We start from the raw sequence: 13,842 nt of genomic DNA, 5'->3' as shown, positions 1-13,842 counted from the left end.
GAATTTAGGATGAGAATGATAAAAATTATAAAGAATATAATTATAAAATTTTGAGAAAATTTCGTGCAAATAAGAGGAGAATGATGAAGATATGATAATGGATTAGCATATTGGTATTCTTGGTTTAAGCTGACCACCTGTGGATAACCTAGACTGATTTATATTCTTGTAGTTCTTTGAATAATATGCTAGTCACAAGGCGGAGTTCACTTAGTGTACGCCCTTGGACAGTGATTGTGGATTTTTCTAGTCAATTATAAATTAAATACAATGCACTTTTGTTTTCTTCTTCTTCTTCTTCTTTTTTTTTTTTTCATCATCCTATTAATGTAGATCATGTTGTGAGAACATACCCATCTGAGCCGAGTTGGCATATTGACCTATTGGCCTGTGAAAGTTGTCTATTAATCTTCTTGTTTCAAGACAACTTAAGCTGGTTTATCCCCTCCTCGTCTTCTAGTAGTTAAAATTACAAGGCTAGCTACTTTTCCCAGAGTGCACCTTCCGTTTTCCCGCAGTGCACTTTCGGTAGCCATTGAGTGCTTTTCTGTAAGTCAATGTTGTGAGGATACATAATCCTAGGATACAATTAATAATTTTCATTTGTTAAAAAAGTTTTAAATTAATCAAGATTAGTATTTAATTACAACCACTTGAACACTGAATATAGTAAAAAACAGGAAAGGCAAAGCATATGAATAACGTACAGTAAATAATGCATAAAATACAGTACTATTACAGTTGGACGACAATTTAGGCGCGCTCGCAAATGGAGAGCGCAACTTGATCCCATACTTTACACTCACCTACCTATTATAAAATGGCCCCCATGGAACCTCCTCCTTTCTCAACCTCTCACCTCTTATTTACTGTATAACACACATACATATATACATATATCTATCAATATTATAATGGCGGCGGCTGAGATATCATCATCGGTAGCTAACGGCAACCGCGGCAATGCAACAACGTTAGATATCAGGGACGACGACGTTTTGTGTCGTCCCAGAAACTTTGTTCCTTGTACCTGCGGCGATATGCCGGCGTTCAAGAAATACGCGGAGGCGGCTTCCTCCTCCGCCGGCTACTCCGACTTCATGCGCTTCATGCAAAAGGTGACGAAATATTACTCTCTCTCCCAAAAATGTGTCTGGTTCGATTAAAGAAGCTTGACCGAAATTATTTTAAACCAATTTTTCATAATATTAGATTTAGTATTAATATATAAAATTTATATATTTGGAAACTAGTACTATTAAACACACAAAAATCAAATTTAAAAATAAATAAAAAAATACTAAAAAAATAAACAAATATAAAAGAATTGATTTGCCCTATAATAAGTATGACAGATAAAATGAGATAGAGGGAATATATATATATATATATATATATATATATATATTCTTGGAGTAGTAATAGTTTTTAGAAGAAGAATGATTATAATAATGGTTTATATATTATTGTTATTATGCATGCAGTTGATAGCGGAGTTTATGGGGACTTATTTGCTGCTATTTGCGGGGTTTGCGGCGGCGCTGACCAACAAAGATCTGTCGCTTCCGGTGACGGCAATGCTGTGGGGAATGGACGTGATGATCATGCTCTACACCGTCGGCCACCTTTCCGGTGCCCATTTTAACCCCGCCGTAACTCTTGCCTTTGCCTCCTCCAAAAGGTTCCCATGGAGACATGTATGCCCCGTTATTTTAATTTATCCTTCATTCCCTTTTCAATCCTGCAAAATTCTAAGATATTGTTCTATACCACCTGATACCTTCATATAGAAAGGTATTAGATACTGGATACAATCATATATGATATATATGATAATATTCAGTAGTATGGTTAGTCAACGATTAACTTGGTAACACAAGGTCACAAGGACTCCCGGTAGGAAACTGATCTTCTAGGTTGGAACCAGCTAGCTGAGTTTATCCGTGCACACATGTTACTATTTTATGGGACAATGTTTTTTTTTTTTTAAGAATGTTTTGTTGATTATATTATATGTGTAGGTGCCTGCATATATAATTGCGCAAGTGCTGGCTGCAACTCTAGCAACTGGGACCGTGAGATTGATGTTCTCGCCGGAGCAAGATCATTTCCTGGGAACGGTGCCGGCGGGGTCGGATCTGCAGTCGTTGATACTCGAGTTTTTAATCACATTCTATCTCATGTTCGCCGTCTCCGGCGTTGCGACAGACAAACGCGGCGTAAGTACCATATATGCATGATTTCATGTCCTTCATAGACGTAAATCAAGATCCTTTTAATTAATGTCTTATCTGATTTGAATTCAGGTTTCAGAATTCACCGGACTTTCCGTCGGAGCTGTGATCACAATAAACTCAATAATCGCGGGGTACGTATAACTACACAAAACTCATAGCTTTTGACTAGATTCTACACCATCAACACAATGCTTTTCAACCTCTTTCAGTTACAATAAAATCTGCGGTCACTACTTAAGGGTGTACATTAAATAAACCTACTTATAATAACTTTAGATAGTGAAGTATCAGGTAAACCAGTTTAGGCCTTTCATAGTTGACGGGTTTAAACCGATTAAACTAATAGGCAATTTCAACTAAAAGTTCAACTTAAAATTTTGAGATTATCAAATAAATAACTTGACCAACTTATCAAGGGACGTTCATCAACACACATGTTTTTAAACATTTTTTGAATGATAAGAAAAAACTGCAGCCATCCCCTAGTGCCAAGTCATAAAGCTGACAAATTTAATTAAAGATTGTCTCGTTTTCAACCTCGCTCGTACGTACAGAACTTATGTTTGTGTACGGAGAACATAGACAATAGTACATATTGTTAATTGCAGCAACTCATGATGAGCTCACTTTTGTTGAACAGACCAATATCAGGGGCATCAATGAATCCAGCAAGGACTTTGGGGCCAGCAATTATATCAAACTGTTACAAGAGCATATGGGTATATATGTTGGGCCCCACTGCGGGGGCCACTGCAGGTGTCTGGTTCTACAATGCCGTCAGATTGCAAGAGAAGCCCTCCGATGAAGAAATCATCAAATCCCAGATCTTTCCCCAAGACTGCCCCACAAATTAAATTAAACCACCAATTAATTATTAAGCTCTCCTATAGTTCCTATGTAATTTAATCTTAAATATGTTGTCTAGGAAATTTGACTGAAATAGGCAAAAATGAGATGAGATGAGGGAGAGTAAACAACTTATAATCAAGTCTAAAACAAAGATAGGCTGAATTACTTTCATTATTTTACCCAGAGAGAGTAATTCTGTTTATTTTTTATTAGATTTTGTAAGTTTGGCCATTTATTCTCTTTCGTCACTTCATTTTCTCATATTTAATTCGGTCCATTTCGCATATTTGTTTGGCTACATCAATGAAGAACTTATTCCCATCAATCCATCATATTTCAAAACCTGATGAGATCAAAACGTCAAGCAAATTGTATATGGCACATGCATATATATATATAATCATAATTAGGTGAGAACCAACATAACTTGCCAACTTCTAAAGAATTGCACTGTACCTACTACATGATTGCACCACTACAGCTCCCGACATGTCTGTCGTGCCGTGCAATCATATAGTAAGTGTGGTACAATCCTTCAAAAGTTCTCAGGTTCGCACGTTAAGACCAGCGTGCGCCTAATTATGGATATATATATATATATATATATATATATATATATATATATATATATATATATATATATATATATATATATAAAAGAAAATAATGGAAGCTTTTGAACATGATGATTGGTGGAGTAAAGTTGATATTCGATATATATAATGTTTCAAGTGAGGTAACAGCATGAACAAAACTGGATGCTCTTTGAATGGGAGTATACTGTATACGGTATAATAAAAAATGCTAATACATATATACTTATTAAGCTTTGTGAAATCTATGTTAGATATATGGAATTTAGAATTGATGGAGCAACAAAACTCAAGGTGTTATTAGTTGTTCTAACAACATCCAATTTGCGAGAGATGAGATGCCTTTTGTGAATAATATATAAGCTAGCTGTATCATTTATACGACGTCCATGTTTATTCTCTAAAACTTTTCTATCTTAATCAATTGACGTGATGAATTATTCTGCATGTTTATGATTGTCCAATTATGGAGTACAGTTAAGGCAGAGAAATTAGGTAATACGGAGTAGCAATTAGGCTCAAGAAGTCGAGGGGTGCAACAAGTAATAAAATAGTAACAAAGATATTCTTAATGGTACTGTAAAGCCTCAGTATATTCATAAGTATAACATCATGAATGGCGATTTTGATAGAGTTTTAGTTTGCTACTATTGAGACATATATATATTATATTATATATTATATTGCATGTTTAGACAAGGTAAAATCTATATATTTAATTATACACAATACCCTCTAGCTGATGGGATGGGGAGGGTGGCCTCACACCACAAGGGTACTAATCTGCAAGCTTGATTATATACACATGCTTTATGTGTGTTCTACTCTTTTTACGGGTGAAACTATGAATGTCAATTGGTCTGGCCTTGTAAATTTTTGAGCAATTTTATGGAGTTGTTGGACTTATTATTAGTTTTGAGCTTAATTATTTTTTTATCGAATTAACATATTTTTTGCCTTAACCCTAAACTGTCAGGCTATTGGGCTTATAGGATGTGTTCAAATAAAATCTTGATATCTTAAATTAACATTCAAAAATTTTAACTTTAATAAACTATAAACTAATGCATTTACACTAAAAAAATATGTATATATAAATTTATACATCATTTAATCAATCCAAAACTTCATTTCCATATTGCAACTAAAAAATAAATATATTCAGACTTATATAATAATTATAATAAGTTTTTATTTTTAATTATTTATTTTCATAAAAATAATATATTTTGTAATATATATATATATATATATATATATATATATATATATATATATATATATATATATAGACACACACAACAATGAAAATAATACTATATTTAATGGACCACTCTTACCCACAATAAAAGTATGCCGGGATGGAGTCATACATTTTCTTGTTAGACCACTCTTTATTGAGTATCCATTGGACCAAGCTGTTGGAATTTGGGCCATTTTAATTTTCACAACGGAACAGGAAGAGTTAATTCCAGTGATGGTCATCCGACTATGTTGATTTTTCAAAATTAGTTTTGACTTTTAATTTGGACAATTTAGATCCCTTGACTTTCAAATTCTTTTCAATGTTAGTCCTTTCGTCCAATTTTGGTCAAGTTGAGGTCAAATGAAGGGGTAAAATTGTCCGCTCACCTGTTTAGTGTATTATACTCGTATTTCTCTTGTCCTATACACTGTATATATGAATATAATCTCAGTTGAAGTCTCAACCGAAGCCATATAATCTCAATTAAAGTCTCTTCGACTGAGATTATATTCATATATATAGCGTATAGGACAGGAGAAATACGAGTAATAATACACTATACAGGTGAACGGACAATTTTATCTCTTCATTTGACCTCAACTTAACCAAAATTTGACGAAAGGACCAACATTAGAAAGAATTTGAGAGTAAGGGACCTAAATTGTTCAAATTAAAAGTCGGGGACAAATTTTAGAAAATTAACATAGTCGGAGAACCATTGTTGGAATTAACTCGAACAGAAATTAAACAAGCATAAAGAATGTTTTTTTTTTTTTTTTTTTTGAGAAAAGCATAAGGAATGTTATTACTGGGACGAGCAAACATCATCGTATCTAATCGATACGACTGTAACAGTGCTGTCATCCAAATATCCAATGCAATATTATGTTTTATTCATCTGATGTTTTAACTTTTAAGAATGTGTTAATGTTATGCATTTTGCGTTCGAATTTTCGTGTATGGTTAGTTTTTTGAATTTTTTTAATATCAGCAAATATCATTTTTTTTAACATGCCCTTTAAAAAAAAAACCTCTCATGGTCCTCCATCAAATTATCTATCAATTGTGTATTAAAATTGAGGTTGGGTAAATTGACCAGAACATGTCATATGAGTATGCCCTCAATTTTAACGCACAATTAACAGACAATTTAACGGAAAATCACGTGATATTATTTTTAATCTCGGAGGACCTCGTCTAGTCAGTTTAAAGCTTTGGAATGATGGTTGGTAATATCCCAATACTCGGAAAATCATGGGAGGTATTAACATCATATAATTTATAATTTATATACTTAAATAAAAAATAGTAATAAATTAAGTAGATTGGACCAAACCGACTATCTAGAAATGTGAAAAAGATAATACAATTTATATTTTTAATGTGGGTTAAGTCGGCACCTGGCGCCCATAATAATATTGTGTTGATTCACGTAAAATTAGATTGAGAAAAAATAATATAGCCCATTTGACAACATTGCTTATTTTTTTTTTGGGTTACATTGCTTATTCTAATGTATATTACAATACATTGCATAAGCATCCCGTTTTAGCAATACCTTTATCATTTCTCTCTCCCCCCCTCTCTCTCTTTCTCACATATAATAAATTAATAATACAACTATATTAAAAATGACAATATGTGTTAAGTTTACATAAATTATACTAGGTCCAACCCTAATGAGCCAGCCCAAAAATGACTCATAAGTTATAATACCCAGGTCTGCAAACATAGCCTCATGTATGATGTTGTATCATGTTAATGTAAATGTAATATGGCCACACACATACACACATGTATAGTTTAAACCACTATACTCGGAGGACCTTAGATGGTATTAACTCATTTATATTTTCAATGTGAGTTAAGTCGATATCACACGACCATAATAATATTGTGATGATTGACGCAAAATTAGATTATTGAGACAAAATAACATGGCTCACTCAGTCACTTGACATAAAAAGTCTTGTAATTAATTTTCCTTGTACAAGAATTTTTATAGACATATAAAGAATCTCGTTCCTCTTCCAATACTTTTTTTCCTATATATAGTAATTTACTTGTTTTAACTTGTAAGTTGTATAATTTTAATTTCTAAAGTTGTAATTTAATTTTTTGAACTATAAGTCTATAAATGTTCATTTTCTAAATCGACAAATAATATATAGTTATAAATAATACATATATTTAATAAATTTAAATTTATAGTTTTAATTATCTTTAAAAATATATAAATTATAATTTATACACTTAATAATAATAATAATAATAATAATAATAATAATAATAAAATAAGTTGATTGGGTTAAACCCACTATCTAGAAATTTGAGTAAAGTCAATACTATATATATTTTCAATGTGGGTTATGTCGACACCACGTGGCGATTTATATTTTCAATGTGGGTTAAGACAACACCACACGGCCATAATAATATTCTTTTTGTTCACACAAAATTAGATTGATACAAAATAATATGACCCACTTGACAACATTGCTTATTCCAATGTATATATTACAATACATTGCATAAACTATCCATTTTAGCAATACATCTCTCTCTTTTTCTCTCATTGAATACAACTATGTTAGAGATGACAATATGTTTTTAACGTACATAAATTGTACTAGATCCAACACTAATGTGCCAGCTCAAAAATGATTCATAAGTTACAATACTCTGGTCATGCCAACATAGCCTCATGTATGAGGTTGTACCATGTTAATAATGTAAATGTAATAGGGCACACACACAAAAATATATAGTTTAAAGTCATAACTTGTAATAGTTAAAATATTTTATACATACAAGAGCAAGTGATTACAAGTATTTCTTATAGATATATAGAGTCTAACAATTACGCATATATATATATATATATATATATATATATATATATATATATATTTATTTATTTATTTATATATATATTTTCTTGTAAGTTGTATTAATTATAATTTATAAAATTATAATTTAAATTTTGGAATCGCAAGTCTATAAATTTTCATTTTATAAATCTACAAATAATATCTAAGTTATAAGTAGTACAAATAATCTAGAAATTTGGGTAAAGCCAATACAATTTATATTTTCAATGTGAGTTAAGTCGATATCACACGAACATAATAATATTGTGATGATTCACGTAAAATTAGATTGAGACAAAATAACATGGCTCACATGACAACATTACTAATTCCATTGTATTACAATGCATTGTATAAGCAATCCGTTTTAGCAATACCTTTATCATTCCTCTCTCTCATATAATACAATTCAACTAACTTAGAGATGGAGATATGTGTTAAACTTACTTGGATTATACTAGGTCTAACCCTAATGAGCCAGCACAGGAATGACGACTCATAAGTTATAATACTCAAATCATGCCAACATGGCCTCATGTCCTCATGTATGAGGTTGTACCGTATTACTATAAATGTTATAGGGCCACACACGCACACAAAGTTTAAAGTTTAAAGTCATTATTTGTACTCCGTAATAGTTAAAATATTTTCTACATAAGAAATTGATTACAAGACTTCTTATAGACATATAGAGAGTCCTGTACCTATGCCAATATTTTTATCTGACAAAAACAAAACAATATTTTTATATACTATTACAAAATAATAATAAATTAAGTAGATTGGGTTAAACCGACTATCTAGAAATTTGAATACAACCAATACTACTATTTATATTTTTAATGTGGGTTATGTTGACACCACATAGAGTTTTATATTTACAATGTGGGCTAAATTAACACCACGCGGCAATACTATTATTCTTTTGATTCACCTAAAATTAGATTGAGACAAAATAAGATGGCCTACTTGACAACAATGCTTATTCCAATGTATATTAATTACAATACATTGCAAAAGCAATCTATTTTAACAATACTTTTATTATTTCTCTCTCATGTAATTCAATTATCTTAGAGATGACAATGTGTTGAAATTACATAAATTGTACTAGGTCCAACCCTAATGAGCTGGCCCAAAAATGACTCATGAGTTATAATACTCAGGTCATGCAAACATAGCCTCATGTATGAGGTATGATGTTGTACACTTGTACAATATTACTGTAAATGTAATAGGGCCACACACACATGTATAGTTTAAGGCCATAATTTGTAAAAGTTAAAATATTTTCTACATACAAGAAAAATTGATTACAATACTTCTTATAGACATATAGAGAGTCCCGCATCTATGCCAATATTTTTTCTATATATAGTAATTTTCTTGTTTTAACATTTAAGTTGTATTAATTTTAATTTCTAAAGTTGTAATTTAATTTTTTGAACTATAAGTCTATAAATGTTCATTTTCTAATTCTGCAAATAATATATAGTTTTAAAATAATACATATAATTAATAAATTTAAATTTTATAATTTTAATTATAAGTTCAAAAATATATAAACTATAATTTATATATTTAAACAAAAAAATAATAATAAATTAAGAAGGTTTATATCTAGAAATTTGAATACAACCAATACGACTATTTATATTTTCAATGTGGGTTATGTCTACACCACGTGGAGTTTTATATTTTCAATGTGGGTTAAGTCGACACCATGTGTCAATAATAATATTGTTTTGATTCGCGTAAAATTAGATTGAGACAAAATAAGATGGCCTACTTGACAACATTGCTTATTCCAATGTATATTAATTACAATACATTGCAAAAGCGTTAAAGCAACCCGTTTTAGCAATACCTTTATTATTTCTCTCTCTCTCTCTCATATAATTCAACTATCTTAGAGATGACAATGTGTTAAAACGACATAAATTGAACTAAGTTCAACCTTAATTAGCCAGACTATGCAAACATAGCCTCATTTATGAAGTTATTATACACTTGTACTATATTACTGTAAATGTAATAGGGTCACACACACACATGTATAGTTTAAAGCTATAATTTGTAATAGTTAAAATATTTTCTACATACAAGAAAAATTGGTTACAAGACTTCTTATAGACATATAGAGAGTCCCGCACCTATGCCAATATTTTTTTTCTATATATAGTAATTTTCTTGTATTAACTTTTAAGTTGTATTAATTTTAATTTCTAAAGTTGCAATTTAATTATTTGAACTATAAGTCTATAAATGTTCATTTTCTAAATATGAAAATAATATATGGTTTTAAAATAATACATATAATTAAATAGTTTAAATTTTATAATTTTAATTATAAGTTCAAAAATATATAAATTATAATTTATATACTTAAACAAAAAATTATAATAAATGAAGTAGATTGGGTTAAACCGACTATCTGGAAATTTGAATACAACCAATACTATTGCTTATATTTTCAATGTGGGTTATGTCGACACCACGTGAAATTTTATATTTTCAATGGGGTTAAGTCAACACCATGTGTCAATAATAATATTGTTTTGATTCACCTAAAATTAGATTGAGACAATTAGACAAAATAAGAGGGCCTACTTGATATAACTAACATTGCTTATTCCAATGTATATTAATTACAATACATTACAAAAACGTTAAAGTGACCCGTTTTAGCAATACCTCTCTCTCTCTCTCTCTCTCTCTCTCTCTCTCTCTCTCTCTCTCTCTCTCTCTCTCTCTCTCTCTCTCTCATTTAATTCAACTATCTTAGAGATGACAATGCGTTAAAATTACATAAATTGTACTAGTTTCAACCTTAATTAGCCAACCTATGCAAACATAGCCTCATGTATGAGGTTATTATACACTTGCATTATATTACTGTAAATGTAATAGGGTCACACACACATGTATAGTTTAAAGCCATAATTTGTAATAGTTAGAAAAATTGATTACAAGACTTCTTATAGACATATAGAGAGTCCCACAACTATGACAATACTTTTTTTCTATATATAGTAATTTTCTTGTTTTAACTTTTAAGTTGTATTAATTTTAATTTCTAAAGTTGCAATTTAATTTTTTGAACTATAAGTCTATAGATGTTCATTTTCTAAATCTGCAAATAATATGTGGTTTTAAAATAATACATATAATTAAAAAGTTTAAATTTTATAATTTTAATTATAAGTTCAAAAATATATAAATTAATTTATATATTTAAATAAATAATAATAATAAATTAAGTAGGTTGGGTTAATTAAACCGACAATCTAGAAATTTGAATACAACTAATACTACTATTTATATTTTCAATGTGGGTTATGTTGACACCACGTGGAGTTTTATATTTTCAATGTGGGTTAAGTAGACACCACGTGTCAATAATAATATTGTTTTGATTCACGTAAAATTAGATTGAAACAAAATAAGATGGCCTACTTGACAACGTGTTGATTCACGCAAAATTAGATTAGGACAAAACAATATGGCCCACTTGACAACATTATTACTAATTCCAATGTGTTACAATGCATTGCATAATATCCGTTTTAGCAATACCTTTATCATTTTTTTTTGTCTCTCTCTTGCACATAAATACAACTAAATTAGAGATGACAATATGTGTTAGAGCATTCCAATAGAGAAATTTTGAAAGGTTTTTGCAGGTGGTAATGCACATATGGATGAGAGAGAATAAATATAATCAAGTTCTTGCAAGAGGTATTGATTTTTGTCAAATTCAGTGGGCCCACCACAAAAAAAAAAAAAGATAGAAAAGAAAAGAAAAAAAAAAGATTGTCTCCTTGTGCCCATGAGGTGCACCAGAAGTGCCCAGCCGGGCGCGTACACACCACGCGCCAGGCTGGGTGCGTTAAACAACCTTTTTTGAGTTATCTTACCTTTTTTCTTTCTTTTTCTTTTTCTCACGTTTCCCAGCTCTCATCTCTCCTACTTTGGCAACAGAAAAACAACAAAAGACGTCTATAAATGAGGGTGCTCTTAAACTTACAGAGATTGTACTAGGTCCAACCCACATGAGCCAGCCCAAACATAACTCATGAGTTATACTCAGGTCAAGCCAACATGACCTCATGTATGAGGTTGTGACATGCTATTCTAAATGTAGTACTGTCAGACCCTACACACAGATAGTTTAAAGTTATAACTTGTAATATTTTAAATATTTTCTGCATATATATAAGTGCAATTAATTACAAGACTTCTTATAGACAGACATATAGAGAGACCCACACCTACGCCAATATTTTTTTATAGTAATTTATTTATTGTAAATTGTAAGTTGTATTAATATTACTTTCTAATGTTGTAATTTAATTTTTGAAATGTAAGAGTCAGCTTTAAACCTATATCATACTCATACTAATCATCGTTCACACCGGACCAGTCCAATTAAAGGACAAAATGTTGACTAGATTGATTTTTTCATATGAAAGGAGATTTGAAAATTATTACTCCGAAATAAATTAAGTAGAATGGGCCAAACCGACTATTTGAGAATATGAATAAGGCCAATAATTTATATTTTTGAGGTAGGCTAAATCGACACCACGTGGCCATAATAATATTTTGTTGGTTTACGTAAAATTAGACTAAGCCCCACATTACCCACTTTAACTCACTAAAAAAAGTTGATACCACGCGGCAATAATAATATTGTTTTGATTCATCTAAAATTAGATTGAGACAAAATAAAATGGCTTACTTGATAAGTGATAACATTGCTTATTCCAATGTATATTAATTACAATACATTGCAAAAGCGTTAAATGACCCATTTTAGCAATACATTTATTATTTATCTCTCTCTCCCTCTCCCCCTCCCCAACATTGCTTATTCCAATGTATATTAATTACAATACATTGCAAAAGCGTTAAAGTGACCCATTTTAGCAATACATTTATTATTTATCTCTCTCTCCCTCTCCCCCCAACCCCTCTCTCTCCCCCCCCCACCCCTCTCTCTCTCTCTCCCCCATATAATTCAACTCTCTTAGAGATAACAATGTGTTAAAATTACATAAATTGTACTAGGTTCAACCTTAATTAGCCAGCCTATGTAAATATAGCCTCATGTATGAGGTTATTATACACTTGTACTATATTACTATAAATGTAATAGGGCCACACACACATGTATAGTTTAAAGCCATAATTTGTAATACTTAAAATATTTTCTATATACGAGAAAAATTGATTACAAGACTTATTAATTTATTATAGACATATAGAGAGTCCTGCACCTATGCCAATACTTTTTTTTTCTATATATAGTAATTTTCTTGTTTTAACTTTTAATTAAGTTGTATTTTAATTTTAATTTCTAAAGTTGTAATTTAATTTTTTGAACTATAAGAAGTCTATAAATGTTCATTTTCTAAATATGCAAATAATATATAGTTTTAAAATAATACATATAATTAATAAATTTAAATTTTATTTTAATTATAAGTTCAAAAATATATAAATTATAATTTATATACTTAAACAAAAAATAATACGGAGTAATAAATTAAGTAGATGGGGTTAAACTGACTATATATGTAGAGATTTGAGTACAACCAATACTACTATTTATATTTTCAATGTGGGTTATGTGGACACCACGTGGAATTTTATATTTTTAATGTGGGTTAAATTGACATCACGTGAAGTTTTATATTTTCAATGTGGGTTAATTTAACACCAAAACTAACAGAATGTGCAAAACCGACTATTTGAAAATACGAATAAGGACAATAATTTATATTTTTGAGGTGGACTAAATCGACACTACACGGCCATAATAATATTGTGTTGGTTCAGGTAAAATTAGACTAAGCCCCACATTACCTACTTTAACTCATTAATTAATGATTACTCAATCAATCCGTTTTAGGAATGTATATTTAGAGGAAATCCGAAACCTCACTTCACTCTTGTTTCAGTCCTTGTCGGAAATCCACGTAGTAGACTCTCCGGCCGCGGTGATTATATATATCGAGCCGCCACACGGCCAAGGTAGATAGGAA

General features: G+C 30.4%; 1 protein-coding gene across 1 annotated transcript; it reads left to right on the top strand.

The window, feature by feature from the left end:
* The first annotated feature begins 867 nt into the window (after positions 1-867).
* On the top strand, positions 868-3,411 carry LOC116033028 (aquaporin NIP1-1-like). Its single transcript, XM_031275782.1, has 5 exons — positions 868-1,118; positions 1,485-1,697; positions 2,022-2,219; positions 2,307-2,368; positions 2,878-3,411. The coding sequence occupies exons 1-5, from the start codon at positions 915-917 to the stop codon at positions 3,089-3,091; spliced, it is 891 nt and encodes a 296-aa protein (XP_031131642.1). The 5' UTR covers positions 868-914; the 3' UTR covers positions 3,092-3,411.
* The last annotated feature ends 10,431 nt before the right edge of the window (positions 3,412-13,842 follow it).

This window comes from Ipomoea triloba, chromosome 10 (genome assembly GCF_003576645.1).
Source record: "Ipomoea triloba cultivar NCNSP0323 chromosome 10, ASM357664v1".
NCBI classification, from domain to species: domain Eukaryota; kingdom Viridiplantae; phylum Streptophyta; class Magnoliopsida; order Solanales; family Convolvulaceae; genus Ipomoea; species Ipomoea triloba.
This window is presented reverse-complemented; position numbering and strand designations above follow the sequence as displayed.